This window comes from Camelus ferus, chromosome 26 (assembly GCF_009834535.1).
Source record: "Camelus ferus isolate YT-003-E chromosome 26, BCGSAC_Cfer_1.0, whole genome shotgun sequence".
Classification (NCBI taxonomy): domain Eukaryota; kingdom Metazoa; phylum Chordata; class Mammalia; order Artiodactyla; family Camelidae; genus Camelus; species Camelus ferus.
The window spans coordinates 10,383,259-10,404,453 of NC_045721.1; the positions used below are offsets into that span (position 1 = coordinate 10,383,259).

Genomic DNA, 21,195 nt, shown 5'->3' on the forward strand with positions numbered 1-21,195 from the left:
TTATCTAGCAAACAAATCTTCCTCTGCCAAATAAGAAATCAAGAATGCATATATCCTAACAAAGATGGGTAATTAGGACGTAAACAAATATTTCCAGTTTCTATTATCAGACACAGAAAATAATATTTGTTGTTGTAATTTTAATCACTGAAAAGCTAGTTCCATCTAACAAACAACTTTCAGTGTCTGACATTTAAGAGAAAAGGCTTAAGATCCATGCTTCACCAGCTTTGTGAATATGTCACAACTGCCAATAACAGATACAGCAGCATTTCACTTTACAGTGAAGAGATGCCAATAAAATATAGCCATATATATGTGTGTGTGTATATATATGTGTGTGTGTGCATATATATACACACATAGTGATGCCAACTTCAAAAATCTTTACTGTTAAGCAAAAAGAAATCACTGAAGGAGAATATAAATGACTTACCTTTCGCCCATCACTCGCGTGGCAATTCACATTTAGAGGAGTCAGTAGAGCCATTAGTTTTTCTTCATTACCACTCCTATGAAAAGGTAGTAAGTCAGTTCCTATAAAATTATGGCGCTTTTTATGAATATTTATGGATTTTTTCACAAGAGTGGAAAATATTAAGGGCTTGCTTTGATTCCTTTTATACAGTTCTGATCGAATCTCTTTTGCTATGCTCAATTCAGTCAATATATTCCTAATTAATTCCTGTTAATCACCATATAATGGTACATCTTGGATAAGGTAGCTGTCTACATCTTTATTTGTTTTATTTACCTGCATAAAGTCACCTTCTTAATTACAAACAAACTTTATTCTGATAAGTGATCTAAAACACTGGAATTAAAAATACATACAAAATGCTGTACAAAGCTAATCAATTAAATTATAAATGACTAAGAACAAAAGAAAATGGATGAGAATTTTAACATTTATTTTATGCCCTTCATTCAAGCTTGGCTAGGAAAATTTCCAGAGAAAAATAAAGATATAGGTATTTAAATACTCTAAGAATATCATTTGAAAAGCTAGGCAACTAGGGTTTGCAGCTACCTTAAGAAATGTACCAAATAAAATTAACCTTATAATCATCACCACACTGAAAGACAGTCTCATTTAATACACTAATCATGCAAAATAAAGTATATAAAGATTTAGCATAAGGTCTTATCCACATTATCACACAAAATCCAAGCAAGACAATAACATAATTTTTATAGTCCTCCACCTGCCTTCCCCTTTTTCTCCCTTAAATGCATTATACTCACTTAAAATGAATGGAATCACTTACCTAGCAGCTTCTAGGAGTTCGTCTTTCTTGTATTCACCTAGATGATTGCAAAATATCATGCTGTTAGCATTTGGCAGAAGACAGATTAAGAAATGCAGTAGGCAGCAAATAGAGAATTAAATAGAGAAGAACAGAAAAAGAGAGTCCACACCCCGCTGGGTGATGGAGCTGTGACGTTAGCCAGCTTGTGAAGGCAGCATCACCAGTGCCTTGGAGACGGGCAGCAAATTGACGCAGCTTCTTGTCCAATCCTCAGATGAAATAGGTTTCTTCAGACGACCAATGAATGCTAAATCTCGTGTCCAGAAACACATTCCCTCTGATAACAGCATGCCAGTTGAAGACAATGTCCCCTCCCCCCTTTTCTATTCAGGCTGTCACAGTATACTTGTGAAGCATAATACATTCTGAGACAAAAGCAAAATAATGTGGCTCTTTAAAGGTACAAATTACTAGTCTTCAAAAAAACCTGCTTTATTTGTAATGACATGGAAGTTAAAAAAAAAAAACATTAATTACCATTGCTGAGGTTTATAGCAGTAGAAAAAAAAATCAGGACCATGAAGCCTTTGCCTCGACAGGGTAGGTCTGTAGACCAGAAATACGTGAACTATGTACCAAATGCTATGAACCCCTTGGAGGCAGCGCTCTAAAAATTAAAACAGTGAATACATTCTTAAATGACAATAATATTCTAATGTGCTGCAATCTTAACACTTTATGTAAATTCATTACCAAATTTTAACAAACAGTAAATCTTAAAAATATTTTTAAAAGGGAGACTGGGGTCTCTGAGAAGGAGCAGAAATCCAACTATTAAGATGTGGGTAATTTTTCTCCATTCCATTTTTAATACATCACAGACTGAAAATAGGTATATAATTTAAAATCTTCAATACAAATTTTTTAGGGAATTCAAGACCTAACAAACAAGCTTTTGCAAGCACAAACGAAGGATAAGGGATTTTAATAATATACCGTTTGTTCACTGAAAAATAAAAAGAACAGCCAGGACTATGATTCAGCTATAATATGCTGACTCAGTTTGCCATATCATTAAAGAAATAATTATACAAAATGTCTAAGCAAATGACTACGTGAAAACAAATATTAACTATACATACAAGAAATAAAATTTTAGATTAAATGAAAATTATAATTCTACTAAGAAATAAGTTTAAATTACTTTAAAAATTTTATCATTTGTACTTACAAATTTCTTTGCATTTTGTTTCTGTTTTGCTACAGAATGCAGAATTTTGATGCAAATACTTTAAGGACATCTCACCATCACCAAGAATATGTTTAAATTCTATAGCCCTTCATTAGCAAATTGTTTCAGTTTAATTTTTGTCTTGATTCTTGAATTAAGATTTTATTAAAATCTAGAAACTGTAAACAATTATTTTCAAATAAGGAAAAAGTTGTGAAATATCTATTCTCTCCTAAGGGAATTTTATATACCAATAAAGTCACAGGTTCAACAAAATACACAGATAAACTAGAATGTATAATTCATGGTAAGAGTTGGTTTTCCCAATTTCTCATATATTATATTCCAGATTCTTTAACTAATTGACAGTTTAAGATTTATATTATTATAATCCCTTGGCCAATAAAGTTCTTGTCTTCCCAAAACCAAAGATCTATCTTTATATTAGATATTTTAGGTGGCAATATGGAAGTGAGTCAATTTAAGAAGCTCCTTCTGAGGAAAATGGTATGACCCATACCCTCAAATGCCTTAACAGTCAAGAGCAATGTAAGTCAAATTATGTAATTAGCTATAATAATCATTCATTTAGTGAGCTAGCAAACATTTATTTGAAAGATCTATAGGTCAAATTCAAAATCAAAAAGACACTAACATGTCTGAACTCGAGGAATACTAGTCTATTAAATGAGACGGACATGTAAACAACAGATGATTACAGTAGAGCAGGAAATGAATCTCAGGGAATGCTATAAAAGTTTTAAAGGCTAGTCTAAATGGCATTAATAAGAGGCAGGCTAATTTGAGTTCAAGGAAGGTTTTCTGAAAGAGGGAAGACTTGTATAGCTTTTAAAGGAAGAACAGGTGATCCTCAGGTGAAGAAGCGTGGGAGAGAAGGAAGCAACTACAGGAAAAGAAATGAGAGGGGAAATGCTGCTGAAGCAAAGGACATTTGCAGGGGAATGGGTAAGGATGAGGCAGAGAAGAAATAGAAAGATCACATGAATGGCTCTTGAAGAAGTTTGCACTTTATTTTGAAAACAATGAGGAAATATTGTTAACAAGGTGAGTGCAAAGCATATTTAAAGATCTGTAAGTTTTCTAATTATTTAAAAATATTTCCATAGTCTACTCCAGTGAACTTCTATGGGGGAAGAGAGTGGCCCAAGGAGGAGAAAGGAGGGGTGGAGACAATAAATTCTGACGTAGTTTATATTTGGAGTAGGTATAAATTCTCTGATACATAGTAAAAACACACTGAAATTGAGGACTGAAGGTAGCTAATATTAAAACCTAAGTCATAGTGGAAAAGTGGACTTGTAAGCTAGGAAATAAAACTGCAAAATATTTGGGATCTTCAAAGTTCAAATCAGTCTACTTATAAAACTTCTCATCAAGTATAGCTTATTGATGTTTTCTCCAAATGGCACATTATTTGAAAAAAAAAGTTATTCCCTCAAGGATAAGCTGATAATAAACCAAAGCTTTCAAAAGGAAACACATAAGTGCATCCAACAGTGTCAGATCCAGGTAGTACAAATGACTTCTTACTCTGTTAGAAACCCCAGTACTTTAATCAGCTTTTCTGCAATACATTCCAACATCCACTATCTGGTGCCCGAGGACCACAATCCATAAACAGTCAAAGCTATTTTTCAAATGCTACATCGCAGGAACAACCAGCTTAATGAATTTAGAGTCCTTCACACACTCTGACAACAAATCTGAGCTACTTACTTAACAGCCAAACGCCCAGTTGTTTCCTTTTAGCTGAGAATCTGCAAATACTCTAGCTGAGACTACGGTGCTCTACGGAGCATTTATATTCTTTAATAATATCCAGATAAAGGCTAGCAATAGATACGCCAGAAAGGAAACCAGGCAATTATAGTCAAGATAATAGCCAGGAATGAAGAAACCAGATGCCTTAAAATATTTTTCTTTGATTAGAATAAAATAAGTGGGCTAAAAACAAAAAAGCAAGCCACACAGTTTACTTTCCAAAGTCTGAACTGTTTTTACTTAAACTAAGTATTAATAGGATGCATGTAAAGATAAAATACACACACACACATACATGGGGTGGAGGGGGCAGGAATATGAGTCAGTGTATTAAAGAGGTATGTTCTCAGAAAGAAGGTTAAAAAAATAAAGGTTAAAAAAAAGTCTTTGTATTTCTCTCAGGTAGTTAGAAACAACTTCTCTTTCACTTACTGGGAAGGCAAAATGACTTTTTGAATAAAAAAGAAAACCTGAATCTAAATAGAAGTCGTAATTACTGACTCGTTTCAATTTCAACATCTTAACGGGCTTCTGTCCCTTTCTTCAGCAACTGACAAGATCAGAGTAGACGAAGCTTTCTAAAAATGAATCATGTGGTTTTGTGGAGATGGAACAACATGGAAAGATTAAGAACATGGAATCACAATTCCTGAAGTAATAAAGGACTAGAAAAGAATTTTGACCTTTCTTTTCTCTCCTTTGAAACCCTGCATAAAACATAACTATCAGTAACATCTCTTGTTACATGCAATGAGGGGGAATGTAACTTGAAAGTCACCTTTCTCCTGTCACCTCACCCCTAATTTCAGAATTGCTCTCCTAAGGGATCATCAACATATTCATTTACAGTTAATGAAACTGATGCCAAAGCAATTAAACGAACAGTCTAAGGTTTCACTGAGTATTATTCAGTATCTGTCAAGGCCTGAGAAAGGCTAATATGTGTGCAGAAACTAACCAAATCTGAGCTCTGGAAAAAGTGATGTAAACAAAAGAAAAGATTAACAAAACAATAATAGCAATAAAACTATTTTTTTAAATATTGACAAAACTATTTTTAAATAGGTTGAACATATTTATATAACATAAGCCAAATATTCCCATCAAAATTGCTTTAAAACATTGAACTTTCACATGGGCTTGAAAACATGCTCTACTTCTCCCAAAATAAGTATATAAGGTTTACATTTTAGTTTTGTTTTAACATTTTGGATGAAGGGACTAGGAACGGAGAAAATTTATTCTGGGTCTACTAAAATGATCAATGCACTTTGCATTTCCCATAGCATGTGTTAATTCCTCATGCTTTAGGTATTATCTCAAGAGAAGGGCTACACAAAGACTTCAATCAAGTTTACACTGTATAGCACAGGGAAATATATACAAGATCTTGTGGCAGCTCATGGTGAAAAAGAATGTGGAAATAAATATATGTATATTGATGTATGACTGAAAAATTCTGCCTTACACTGGAAACTGACAACATTGTAAACTTACTATAACTCAATTTAAAAAAAAAAAAAAAGAACCTCAGTTATATAGTTTAGGGACCCTTATGTTGCTGAGTGCTACATGGTATCATGAATTGATAATTCTCATGTAGGTATTTTCTCATCAAGGTACCAGCAAATATATGAGATGAACTGATTCCTGTAGCTGAACTGCCAGCCAATATGGGGAATAAAATATTAATTTAGGTGACAATCCATTGTGTTTTCACTAATAGATTTGAAAAATTAGAAACAGCTATGGAATTGTGGAAGGAATTTCACTGAAGCACCAGGGAATAATCTAATCTCAAAATGTTAAGCTAGGTCTTCCACCAAAAGCATATTTTCAGACAGACTGATACCAATGATACATAAACATGACCTCAGGAATGGTCTGAATTCTCTTTCCGAAATTATTTTTCAAGTTATTTGAATGATTTAATTCAATTAATCACGAATTGAATTATTATTTCTCTCTCAATCTTTCATGAATATTTTCAGGGCAATTTGGGAGGAAAATTACAAGGTATTAAGAGTTCTCATGCCTTCTTCCTAGTTCTGAATCCTATCAATCTTCCCACTCATTCCAACACTGCTTTAAAGTCCATACCATTAGTGAAGTCCAGAATCACGATCAAACTAAACACTCCACATCAATTTTAAACATGGAATAACAGGGGGCTTTAAAATTTCAGACTTGGATACAGTATTTTCCCGGTGGAGATCCTTTCTATCTTTTGCCTCCTACAGCTTTGACCTTTTTAATTAAGTAACATGAACCCTTCCCTGTGCTTTAATACTATCATAAACTCTAAGCTGTGCTGTCCAAAACAGTTCAGCTTGAGAATTTTCCAATTCTTTAGGAAAATGGAAATGTCCCACTCCCTGCAGGGCAGCTGAAAAATCAACTTTCAAAAATAAAAGGCCCCCAAATACAACTATATTATCTTATGTCACAATATTTAAACAATAAATTATCTTACATGGTAATGAAAAAAACTAAACCAATGTCCTAGAATATTTCAAAAACACAATAAAACATTCAAACATAACAAGGGTTCTGCAAAAAAAACATATAATGCAGTCAATAAACATGACTGTCAGTAGTTTCTCTGTGTGCAGTAATATGACCTCATTTACCCCCAGCAACATCTAAGATACACATCCCATTTATGGACACCCAGCAAGGTTTCAAATAATTTATATCTATTTCTGACATTCTACAATTGTATTTGGAATGTGACTGAAGACTTTTTGCTGATTTTTTTTGCTAAGTGTTAAAATTTGGGACACAGCTATAAATACCCACTGGCCAAAACCAGGTTATATTACAAGATACATACATTCTCTAAAGTTGGATATTAAAAACCAAGAAACGTGTTCCTACAGGACACTGTTAACCAATGAGACATTCCACAAAGTGTGCCTGTACTTTAAAAAACCTTTTGATCTGTCAAAAAAGATAAGAAGGGAGGGATGGAGGAAGGAGGGAGCTCTCATTCCAAGCCTGTCAGACTGACACAATGTATTGAGTCTGGGCACTTAGATGGCCACTGCTAAGCCATCAACTTTCTGTGCTAAAGACTGGTCAGGGCTGAGAGAAGCAGGATATGACTTTTTACAATTACGATGTTTGTTCTCAAAAATCATATCTGATCAAAAACAGACCAATAGTTTTTATATTTTTTGTTCTGTATCAGTGATTCTTTTTCTGTAGTCATCAATCAACAATTTCTTATATGCCAATCCAAAATCCAAAAAGCTCTAATAATTCATTTGGCAGCAAAATTTGACTCACTTAGGGGACATATCTATCATGTACTTCACTGCAAAAATATTAATGTTTGATTACAGGGCACAGCCCCAGACTCTTCTAGGATTTTTATACAGCATAGTAGATATACTGTGTCTTATTTTATCTATTTACTTACTTAAGTATAACTTAACATACAGCAAAATTCACCCTTTGCAAATGTACAGTTCTGTGAATTTTGACAAACTTATACAGCTGTGTGGCCACAATCTCAAAATTTGAACATTTCCATCACCCGTAATGTTTCCTCAGGCCCCTGTACAATCAATCAATCAATCCCAACCCCATGGCAACCACTAATTTCTGCCTCTGTAGTTTTACTTTTTATAGAATGCCATATAAATGGAATCACAGAATATGTAGTTTTTTGAGTATGGCTTCTTTAACTTAGTATAAATGTTTTCGAGATTCTTTCATGTTTTGAACATAGCAGTTACATTGTTCCTTCTGATTGCTAAGTAGTATTCCATTATACGAATGCATCTGGATTTGTCTATCTGTTCACTAGTTGATAGACATCTGGGTTTTTTCCAGGTTTGGTGATTGTGAATAAAGCTACTGTAAAAATTCAAACTGGATTTTATATGGACCTATGTCTTCATTTTCTTTAGGCAAATACTTAGGTGTTGGGGGTATTGTGTAGTAAGAGTATGTTTAAGTTTGTAAGAAGTTAGACTTTAAGACTGCCAAATCATGTCTTTTTTAAAATTTGAAAAATTCTTAATTCTGGAAAATGGACATGTCATCTATAGAGTGGAAAAATAAAAAAAGAGAAAATTGACTAATGAAAAATATAACAGTATTGCTGGAAATCCTAACCCTGCCTCTTCTGGGGGCAAGTCACCTAAACTGAACTAATTTGCACAGCTTTCAATGCTGCATTTCTTACTTGTTCTGTCTTTTGCATTTTTTTTTTAAATAGGGAGAATATACAAAGTTGATCTCTTTATTCAAAGAACTGTTTTGTATGTAGTATCTACAATCTCAGAGTATGAGAATATATAAACAAAGCATTTTTTGATTTATAGGAAACATACTGTTGTTATCTGTGAAAAGAAAATTACTTTCCTGCAGTCCTCGCTCTTATCAGAATGCTCGGACCCTCAATGCATCAGCTTACTGACGGCCTGGAGTCTGGTAAGGCACCCATTTGAGATTGTCAGACCTCTGCCTTCCTACAAGTATAAGGAACTAAGGACATTGAAGCTAATGCAGAAGTACAAGTGGACTACTTTTTGGAATGATGTAAGAACTGTCTTGTTTTCATTGTAATTACTGCATATGAATGCATTTTATTTTTTGTGTATTTTGTGTCCTGTTTAAAAAGTCTCTGAAAGATGTAGCAACTTTGCAGTTTTGGTCTTTCCAGGAAATGCCAATTATGATTTCTTTTTTTAGCTGCAAATGCTTAACTTATTTTTTCTAATATTTCCCCAAAAGTATCACTAAATCTCTTATTTAGGGTTAGAGTTAATTAAGTTTAGTGAAGTCTGATTAATGGTATTTTTCCTGGGCATAATTTTTCTTATTCAAACTCTCATTCTTTTTTTTTTTATGACATTCATTCATTAGTTCTCCTTTGAATAACATCTTTTACTTATTCATTTAACAAATATATTCACTATCTACAATATACCAAGTGTAACACAGCTACTGCTACTACTGTATCATGTACTGGATCTTGAATTAGTAGGACAAAGATATATGTATTACTGATTGACATTATTGTTACATTTTTATCTACTTTCCATATTTTGTTCAGTTGAGAAGGAGATATATGAGGATGCTTATTATTTCAGAAAAATATGGAGAAAAAAATTTAAAGTTGAGGAAATGAAGAGGACATATTTGCAATACTTTGGGAAAATTTATTTTGTTGTATTTTGCTTTGGGAAATTGTCTCAAGTCTGTCTACATGTAAATCAGGAAAGACATTTTTATTTGAAGTGACAAATAGAAGAAATAGTAGTACAGTTCAATTTTGGATAATCTTAAAACTACATATCTTATTGGGATATATTCTCCTATGCAGAAAGGGCAAGAAGCCAAATGTCCACTGAATATTTTAATTTTCTTATCTGGAATATATTTAGCCCCATCTCTTAGTATCAGTTTTACTGTCCAGCTTCTATTTATTTTAATAGCAAAATAGGGCAGCAACATTTCTAACAGAAATATGTATAAGACAATCATATATCAATAATAAAAAAAATTTGAGTCAACATCCTTTGTCTTCTGTGTGTGCTGAAACTTCTTAGCAGAAATTAGATTTATGTAATTTTCAGTGCTTGATATTATTTTTCCAGTTGATGGTTATTCAGAACTTCCTTGTCCCTCTTTTTTTAGGAAGCTGCTTAGATTAACCTGTGATATACATCACTTCATGCATACAACCCTGCTATAATGTTCAGACACTGATGGCAACATTAATTTGGTTTTTTCCATGGTTAGGTTTTAGTTTTGCATTTATCCATAACTTCATCGTAGCGTTTGCCTGTGAGAAATGTTTATTACCATTTCTAAACATAGATAACTAAACATACAAATTGGAGGTACTACGTACAAAAGTTTCTTGAATGAAGAGATCCAATTTGTATACTAGTTTTCAAATCAAACAACAAAAACAAATTCTTTTTGAAATAATTTTAATATGCATATATTTCATATCAAATATTAAAAAAATTTCTAAAGAAAAAAGGAGTTTTGAATATTTTGTTATTTTTACTCTTTGATGGGCTTATTTTTGCTCCTATAAATTTATCAACTACCCTCATATAAAAATTATCACTTAGTCTTATTTAAAAAGCTGCAACCATAAAAATTAATTCTCTTGAAACACTCAAGGACTAAATCACTCTGGATAGCCAAGTTTTCAACATAACTGCTAATTTAGCATTTTAATTCCTCTGTTCTTCAGGGAATTTCTTTCTGAAATATGTTAAACACTTGTATGCATTCAAAACTGGATTACTCCAAACATAATTTTACCTTTCTTGACAAATCAGGGCCAATTATTACAAACCTCCACCAGACTGTGCAATAATATAGCAATGCTCTCTGGGCCTATTGAGATGTGTCAAACCAAAATGACTCTAGAATCCTATGCATTTTATTATTTTTTCATGCATAATTTATTCTTCTCTCTTCCTTTGTGCTAATGAATCTCTTTATGTATTTCCATTTAATTCAGAGTGTCTAAAATGCTGTTTAGTAGAAATATAATTCAAAGCACATATGTAATTTAAAATTTTCTAGTAGGCATGTTTTTAAAAAGGTAAACATGAGACACTATTTTTAATAATATATTTTATTTCATCCAATATTTACTGGATGAAAATATTATCATTTCAACATGTGGCACTAGGTGCATTTCATATGCCCAATTGCCATCTGTGGCTAGTAGCTACTGTACTGGACAGTGCACACCTAAAACCATCATGAGCTGGAAGACTACAAAACTCAATAAGCATTGTCACTATGTAGGAGCAAATTCTCTCTGAGTGAGGTGAGAAGGACTCTCCTAAGTATAAGGAATTTCTGATTCAGAGCATGACTTCTAGACTTTTATTTGGTAGGGGTGGAGCAATGGGTGAGAAAGAGAAGAAAAGGGAAAGGGAGGGGGAAGAAGGGAGAAATAGGAGAGAAAAAGGAGAGCAGTGAAAACAGAGTTAGGAATGAGGTCAGGAGGAGAAAAGAATCCAGTAACAAAGTTTGTGAGAAGGTGAGAAACTCAAAGGGGAGTAAAATATAAGAAGTATTGAGCATTAATGACCAGAATAATACAAAACAAGGCTTTTATCAGTAGGGAATCTAGGGCTTTTAAAGATGTATGCGGTAACAACGATAATTCACAGGTATCGAGGACTGAAGAATCTTTGCAACAAGCTACAGTATCCAGAGGAGGAGACCAGTGTGGGTAATGATGACTCATAGGGGTAGCACGAGCTTTTTATAAGGTTACGTCTCCCAAATGCGTATGCCAAGAATTGACTGAGGGTATGCTTAAATAATGTGTCAGATATACCACTGATCACTTTTACTGAATCTTGTAGAGATGAACAACTTTACCAAAAGAAATACAGACCATCTGTAGTGACTAAAAGTCCTGGTCAAAAGACCTGGTAAATTCATCATTTCTCCCTGTTGACTAATTTAAGAAAAAGGGACATCTGAAGGGAGGAAAAAAAGGAGCTGGCTATCTAGACAACATGGAGGAACAAAATCTGGTCTGAGGAAACTGAGCTTAGGATAAAGAATAATGGCAACTGATAGCATTACAAGAAGAACGTGAAGAAAGAGGATAAATATAGTTGTTATTAGAGTAAAAAAAAAAGTCAACTGTTCAAATATAGAAATCAAGAAAGACTAAAAACTGGTTTAAGACTAGCCTAGATTAAACTACTCTGAAGCTGGTTTGACAGGAAGCTCAATGAATCAATGTAACAAATTGACCAAAAAAAGCACATGGAAACTTACATTGTATCAGTAGAGGAAAAAAAAGAAGAAGGAGGGGCTACTTGGCTTACAGTATAAAAGACTGAGGTGGTAGAGGTGATGATTGTAGTTATACGAAGAGTTAGCTGCCTTTTGTTGTAACAAATTACTAGAAACTTAATGGTTTGAAACACAAATTTATCCTCTTACAATCCTGGAGGTCAGAAGCCTAAAACCGATCAGCAGGGCTGGGGGCTCTAGGAGAGAATCCATTTCCTTGCTCTTCTAGCTTCTAAGGGGTGCCAGCATTCCGCATCACTACAACCTCCGCTTCCACATCATATCTCTTCCTCTGATTGACCCTCTTTCATCCTTTCTATGAGGACTTTTGTAGTTATATTGGACTTACCAGGATAACTTAAAATAACCACCCCATCTCAATATCCTTAACTTAATCATATCTGCAAAGCTCCTCTTACTCCATGAAGTAGCAATCACAGACAGGTTCTGGGAATTAGTATGTGGACAGCTCTGGGGGATGATTATTATATGTATCACAGATTAGTATATGGTAGATAGAAGATTTTTAACCACAACGAATACTGCTTCTCAAATACTACTCCTCTATACATGGAAAGTAGATTATTCTTTCTAAAGTTCTTATAAGCTGAAAGGAATAAAGAATTTCCTTCAGCAACGTTCTCCTAGGGCAATCTACCCAGGCAATAGAAATAAAAGTAAAAACAAACAAATTGGACCTAATTAAACATACAAGCTTTTGCAAAGCAAAGGAAACCATAAGCAAAAAAAAAAAAAAAAAAAAAAAAAAAAAAAAAAAAAAAAAAAGACAACCTATGGAATGGAACAAAGTATTTGCAAAAGATGAGACTGACAAGGGCTTAAGTTCCAGAATATGTAAACAGCTCATACAACTTAATAAGAAAAAAACAAACAACCCAACCCAAAACTGGGCAGAAGACCTAAACAAGCAATTATCTAATGAAGACATACAAATGGCCAATAGGCACATGAAAAAATGCTCAATATCGCTAATCAACAGAGAAATGCAAATCAAAATGACAATGAGGTATCACCTCACACCAGTCAGAATGGCCATCATTCAAAAGTCTACAAACGATAAATGCTGGAGAGGGTGTAGAGAAAAGGGAATCCTGCTACACTGTTGGTGGGAATGTATTTAGGGCAGCTGTTACAGAAAACAGTATGGAGAGTCCTCAAGACTAAACATAGACATTCCATATGATCCAGTAATCCCACTCCTGGACATAGAACCAGAGGGAACCTTAATTCAAAAAGATACATGTACCCCAATGTTCATAGCAGCACTATTTACAATAGCCAAGACATGGAAACAATCTAAATGTCCACTGACAGATGACTTGATAAAGAAGTTGTGGTATATTTATACAATGGAATACTACTCAGCCATAAAAAAGAATAAAAATGCCATTTGCAGCAACGTGGATGAACCTGGAGACTGTCATTCTAAGTGAAGTAAGCCAGAAAAAGAAAGAAAAATACCATATGATATCACTTACACGTGGAATCTAAAAAAAAAAAAAAAAAGACAAACGAACTTATTTACAAAACAGAAACCGACTCACAGACATAGAAAACAAACTTATGGTTACCAAGGTGGGGAAGGGGATACGAAGGGATAAACTGGGAGTTTGAGATTTGCAAATACTACTATATATAAAATAGATAAACAACAAGTTTCTACTGTATAGCACAGGGAACTATATTCAATATCTTGTGATGAAAAAGAATATGAAAGCAAATATGTGTTCATGTATGACAAGTATGCTGTACACCAGAAACTGACACATTGTAAACTGACTATACTTCAATAAATCAATACACACAGAAAGAAAGAAAGAAAGAAAGAAAGAAAGAAAGAAAGAAAGAAAGAAAGAAAGAAAGAAGAAGAAAGGAAAGGAAAGGAAAGGAAAGGAAAGGAAAAGGAAAAGGAAAAGGAAAAGGAAAAGGAAAAGGAAAAGAAAGGAAAGGAAAGGAAAGGAAAGGAAAGGAAAGGAAAGGAAAGGAAAGGAAAGGAAAGGAAAGGAAAGGAAAGGAAAGGAAAGGAAAGGGAAAAGGAAAAGGAAAGGAAAAAGAAAAAAAGATTTTTGTGTATTGTGAAAGAAAAATTCTGGTGAAATTCTGGTGAACCTCATCATACCTCCTTTCAATTGCAAAGGAATTAAAATGTAATTTTTTTGTAAAAGCATTTTTTTCTATGAGGAATATTCCATTTTTATCTAGATTAGGAATAAACTAGGGAAAAAGATAAATTCGAACAGAAAATCACAGTAGATGTGCTGCCCAAATGCCTGCTCCTTACTTTCAGGAAGCACTCTCTCTCGTGTTTGGGGCATTGCTCCACTTTTACTGTGATTCTGTGAGCCCCTGGTCACAGAGCCCCACTCTACCCTGGCCAACTGTTATTCTCCTGCCACACACCAGTGACTGACTCAGGCAGAGCTGACTCAAGCAGCTCAAAGTTCTTCCTTGAGGCTTTTCACTATACCACTGTGAAAGAGCCTTCGTTTTATCTTAGAAAAATAATAGAAGTTACAGTGTTGTGCCTGAGAACTGCCAAAGGCCATACTCCTCTACACATGTAGAGCCTAAGAAAACAAAAAAACACAGAGACAAAAAATGGAGACAGAGAGGCTGGTGTCCCTGGGCGGTGGGAGAGGGGACTAGAAGAAAGAACATGAAGTGGGCAGGAGGGAGGAGGTACAGGAGAGAGGGTAAGAGGGCATAGAAGGGGGCAAAAGAGTGCTCTGAGTGGGGCAGAAAGGATTGAGTGGGTCAGATAACTAGTGGCAGTCAGACACCATATAGTTTGAGTCTCAAGATCCTGTAGACCTCAATGTCAAATATATTCTCATCTTTATGTGGTTAGTACCCTTAACCAACAAACTTTGTCAGTTAAACAACTGTAATTTGATTTGAGTATTTACAATGTGCTTTGTTCTCTTCCCTTTAACTTCCTCCCACTTCACCATTGAAAAAAACAGGTAAATTCAAACCAATCTTTAGCAGCTGAATTCTCCAACCTACTTTTCAAAAACACGATCTTAGGTAGATTCCAAATAGTTTAACACTGATATGGTTTAATTCAAGTTTACTTGCTTCATATGTTTTTTTTAAGAAGATTTTCACATTTATTTTATGTAATTCACAAGACCCTTTAAAATGCATATTATATAAGCACCTTACTCAGAAATAATTTTCTAGAAAAGTATACACACACACACACACACATATTTATTCTTTGACCTAACAACAAAATCTTTCTGGCAAAAACATTTGCATCTGGGATTTTTACAGTAATCTTTGATATTAGACAAGATGGGTTAATGATGATTCTCTTCCAGGGCTATACATGCTTATTAGGATAAAAATACATTTTTTAAAAACTGGACAGACTTCAAATAAAAGGAGAAAATAGAGAGCTCTAAATGAGTCAAGATGGTATATTATTGCTGTCTTGAATCTTTTTTCTTCCCCTAACTTTATGGCTTTAATCATAAAGATTGGGATGGTTTGTGAACATGTACATGGGGGCATATGAGCTGGGCCTGGCTTGGGAATCACTGGTAAGTAATCACTGGGAAAATAAGGAGCATCACCTTTTGTGCTAGATATTTTGAATAAATCCTGGGACTGCTACTATCTAGCCATGTGAGTTTGACCATATCATTTAACCTTCCTCTGTGCTTCATGCTTCTCATTGTAAAACAAGAAAGATAAAGCTTATCTTATGGGTTGCTCTGAGGGTCAGAGATAATATAAATAAAACACCAAACAATGTTTACCACACAGTAAACCTCCACACAAGATACCACACAAGATGATGATGATGATGATGCTGCTGCTGCTGCTGCTGCTGCTGCTGCTGCTAGTAATAATAATGCTTTTCAAATTTTAAAGTGCTTGATTCACTAACAACTGTTCATTATTTCTCCCTATAAATCATCAGGAAGACAGGACTTCTTTTTCATTAACATCAGTGGAAGAATTTTGATGAAAAAGAACTAACATTTAAGAGGTCTGGGAGAACAGATTTCTCCGTACCCTACTAACTTTCTCTATAATAAAATGGCTTTTATATAATGAAAAAGCGGGGGAGGCATTTTTATCTTACTGCCCTAAAAATTTTGTTGGGTCCTTAGGAAGTTGTTATCACAATAAGAGAAGAAAGCTATAAAAAACTGATGTAGAATATTAATCAAATAGTGGAAAAAAATAGAAGATTTTAAATAATTTCCAAGAAAAAGTGAAGGCTATTCAGAGGAAGATAATTGGAAAAACCACGTAGATGAACTCTCCCTTCTCCTCCATATCCAAAAGAGACAGAACTTTGCTGAGATTCACAGAATCTTACAAGGAGTAAATCTCTATTTCCTCATTACAGAGAAAACTGCATTCTAAAAGAAAGATGTATATACTGGTAATAAGTTTCTATCATACTGATATTTGATAATGCTTCATAAACTCTCCTTGGTAACCTACTGACTTCCAGCAGCTAGCTTCAAGTATATCCATGTGTCAAGAATAACAAGCCATAATGAAAGATAGGAATTTGTTACTATATTTCATGTTTCATTTTTTATTAATTTTTAATTTAAGATTTACTTCATATTATATATAACAAGTTCATGAAATACATATCAGTTTTGGCACATTTTTATCTCTCTACCACAGAAATGTACCAACCCTGCAATGTAGCAATCCTTATGAAATGTGACTGAAGATTAATATGCACATAGTAATTTAAAGCATGAGGTCTGAAATAAATTAAAAATAAAATTCATCTGGGATTAGTACTATGTTAAATATTGAGGAAATGCAAGTCAGCCCTGCTGATAATGACTGTTTACAACAGGACATGGACAAGGCCACATAAAACAATGTTTCTCTACAAGGCCGTACCACAGCTAAAACAGTGACCAACAATGACAAGCGTATCTTCCAAGTTACTGCTGCTTTCTTAATCATGATATCAGCAACCTGGGCTCAAGGTCAGTTTCTGCTAGTCATTCATTACCAACATCTGTGTGTGTGTGCGCACGTGCATGTGTGTGTGTGTACATGTACGTACATATGTACATATATGTGTAGGCATATATACTCAGCTGACCACTAAATAAAGCACAGAAATCCATGATTTGCAGAATGGAGAAACCTATTTCCTCTTCCTCTCTTCTGGCTTCTTTAGTAGCAAGATATTAATTAACATCTTAGAAAAATTAAGAAAGGGCACATTTGAAACTTACATTAAATAAGTTACTACCTATTACCATTTTCAGGAACAGGTTCCAAGGTTATGCAAGCTCTAACTTTAAAAAAACAACTAGCAAATCAGCATGTGCACACAGGCAAACACACTTTTATACCCTCATTCTAGACAGTAATCGACTATGTTCACGTTCTACATAATGATTCTGATCACTTGAAGCCTACAAATGGATACAGAAGAAAGTGCTATCTATTTTGTAAAATGATACTGTTGTTGCTGAGAACAAGCTAGAGAAGAACTGTATTTTTTTTTCCTTTTGCTTAGTTTGCTTTATTACATTTAATTCGTGCCAAGCTCTTAGATGACCCAGCGGTAACTGGAAGTGAAGCTGATAAGATCACTTGGTTTTAGCTGAGGCCATATTCTTTTGACACTGTTGATCAAAAGTATGGAAAAACAAAATATTCTCAATGGAAAAATACACAATAATGTTAGATAGAAAATACTAATCCTCAACAGTGGGCAGAGAACAACTCAGGTACAGTAAATGCTGAGTCTGTGGTTTTAGTAACTTCTGCACAAAATCAATTGTGCCTTCCTCTGTGCTCTGTAACACTTTCTATATTATATAAAAATCATTTGTGGGTCTGTCTTCCTTGCCTAACTTGACCTCCTTGAAATCAGGGATCCTATTTCATATTCTTCCTTATAAATCTCCAGAAATGCTCAATGTAAAAAGAGGAATACCTATCTCACTTTCCCATCCCTAGGGTCCACCAATGTTCGGTAAAAGGAAAGTCTTAACCAGAGGAAGCTCCACTGCAACAATAGAGGAGTCTACTGTATCTAAAATTAGAACTAGGAATGGAAGTATCACAAAGCAACATAGGAAATCCCTGAAAAAAAAAACCCTAACAGGATAGGATTAGGACAGAGATTTAGAAAACTGCATTATAAATAAATGAGAATAAATAAACACAAAATCTGATGCGGCAATTTGAAATTGTTGAATGAAAATGTTCTGCATCTAATTCAGTCAAAAACAATTATTATAACCATATACATATAATGATACTTTCCAGTGCAAAATTTGGCTTGCTATATAACTTGTTTTTTCAAACATGTCTCCTACACCGGAAAGCAAGGCAAATAGTTTTGAGGAGGGAGCTATTTGAATTCGTATAATAAAAAAAATTTAACAGTAACTGTAAACTAATCAAACATATAGCCATTTATGTTATGCAAAGAACTTACTTTCCCTCTTTCTGCAGGCTAATACTGGATTAATGAATGGTAGGCCTTAATAAGGCTGAATAAAATTCCACTTTGTGTATATACCACATTTAGTTTATTCATTTATTTCTTGATAGACACTTGAGTTGCCTCTACCTTTTGGCTAGTGTAAATAATGCTACTATGAACACGAATATACAAATACCTGAGTCTCTGCTTTCAGTTCTTTTGAATATATACCTAGAAGGTGAATTGCTGAATCACTGTAATTCTGTATTTATTTTTGAGGACCCTCCATACTGTTTTCCATAGCTACTGCATTATGTCACATTCCTACCAATAGTGCCCAAGGGTTCCAACTTCTCCACATTCTTGCTATATTTATTATGTTTTTTTTTAATAGTAGCCATCGTAATGGGTGTGAAGTACTATTACCTTAAATATTTCTTTTATATTTCTTTTCAAGACTATGCCTACTGAACACATTTTTAATAAAAACTGACTTTCCAAGGTTCTGTAAATGACTTTAAAAATACGGGTAAAAAGCAAACCTATCTGAATTTCTCATATTAAATTATGCTTAATAAAGCAGATTTTGGTTTTTACTTGATCTGTGTTTTCCTTTCACTGACTTAAAATTTATATAAAAAATAAATTTAATAAAATATTCATTTTTCCTTACTTTTATGGGAGTATATAGTTTAATCAGCTACTTTATAACAATAGGGTATGAAGAAGTATAGTAATTATATACTTTTTAGCAGGCTGTTATTATGATAGTAGAACTCCAAAAGAGGTAAAATAATATATTTTCTATATTTTGATTTGAGTTTACATACATTTTTATTAGATACTAAAGCATGCATATTTATTTAGTCATATTTTCTTTACAGTTCTAAACCAAGGTTTGTATGCTAGAAGGAGATAACATGTTTTTACTAAAGGTATCATTATTCATTTTAAACAGAGAATTAAAAATATCTCCAGAAAAGACTTGATGAGAAATTAGAGCTAAAAAATAGGGGAAAAAATGGTCTTCAATATTCTAAACTAAAATAAACTGAGTCTTATTTCAAAGACAACATTTAAAAATTTATTTTTTACATAAAAGGAACAGTCTGACAAATCACAGCTAGACAGTTCATGGCTGGTCACGTTTACAAAAGATGACATTATTCTGACCCATCTGCCACCATCTCAAATTATCTGTCCCCTGCCCAAATAGCATATAGACACAAAATTTAAATAATGTTTGCAGAAATCCTAGTGTGACAAAGTAGATAATTACTTTAAGTAACTTAACACTCCTAATTTATGATTTATAGAATAATAGCCATGTATTTTGGAAAAAGCTATAGTTCAAGGGTAACTAGCACCATTCAAATACTGAAAATGATTCTTCCCATATATAATCTCTCATTCTGTGCTAGCAAACATACTATGCATTTATTTTGGGTAAATATGGCTTAATTGACAGAACCAGCCACTTGTATAAAGGCTTCTGCAAATAATTACCCATAAATCATAACAAGGACTACCTAAGAGTGAGTTAGTACAGAACCAGCAAGCTATTTTCGGATTTTTGACAATCTAATGTTTTCTCATCTTGATAACCTTAAAAGATTAAAGGCAAAACATTTCTATATCCAGTTTGTATGAATTATCTGTAGCTGTTTGAAAGTGTAAATTTTTTAAATCCCAGGGATCCACTGATTTGCCTTGGAATACGAGAAGACCTGGCAAGGTTATCTGTTGAGTGAAACTAAGAAACACTTTAAGGTTCATCTCCGCTTTGTGTGAGATGAAGATCTATAGTTTTCATGACACAGACTGAACTAGAAACTTTCATATCTTACCTAAAATGACTTGGGGAGATAGATATATCCCAGGGCAGATGCTGGAACTAACAGTAATTTCACAAGTTCTTTTAGGAAAGGCATATACCATATATCATTGTAACTGGCTATCAAGTGGTTCTGTGTAAATCATTATGACTGAGTTACAAAGAAAATGTCTCTTAGCTGCTCCCTGTTTTCTCTCTCTCTCTCTCTCTCTCTCTCTCTCTCTCTCTCTCTCTCTCTCTCTCTCTCTCTCTCACACACACACACACAAAATGCATTCTCTCAATAAGAGTTTATTTTATAATGTTATGAATACTCTATGGTACTAGAGTTTTTGGGAATAACTTCCAAAAATTAACCCTTGTCTAGGTATTAGGCAAAGAGGTAACCAGAATTCTGTACCCTATACAAAGTTAACAAAATTTTAAGCATCTTCTTTTATCTTCAGTTGAAATATGGTAAAAGTGAGTACAGTCTATAAAGGAAAGAGATTTATAAATAAATCAGACTTACTGTTATTATAACATGAAAATATACCAATTTCCTAGATTTGAGATTTCCTAGAGGGCTGAGACAGTGCTTTATTCATGCTTATATACTTAACAACTATCACAATGTCTGAACATGTAAGTTCTAACAAACATGTCGAACTGAAAAATGAAGTATTCAACTTTAAGTGTTGGGGGAATAATTTGTACCTTAAGAAATATTTTTAAGGAAAAGTGCTGATGCCCTCCAGCCAAAGGCCACTAGGAACACAGCTATAGTTGAACAAGTCGGGATTATTCTTTGTTACTGTGAGGGACAACACAGGGCATGGGGAGCAGCTAGAGGTAAGAGGGTGTTAGAATT

At 33.8% G+C, this 21,195-nt stretch overlaps 1 protein-coding gene across 1 annotated transcript in view; it reads right to left on the reverse strand.

Moving 5' to 3' along the window:
* The window catches only part of TNKS (tankyrase), a 157,928-nt gene that overhangs the window by 71,871 nt on the left and 64,862 nt on the right, over positions 1–21,195 (reverse strand). Inside the window, exons 4-5 of the mRNA XM_006180445.3 lie at positions 1,269–1,305; positions 437–512 (exon numbers count right to left, since the gene is read on the reverse strand). Of these exons, the coding sequence (XP_006180507.2) occupies positions 437–512; positions 1,269–1,305 (113 nt within the window). The remainder of the gene's footprint in view (positions 1–436; positions 513–1,268; positions 1,306–21,195) is intronic.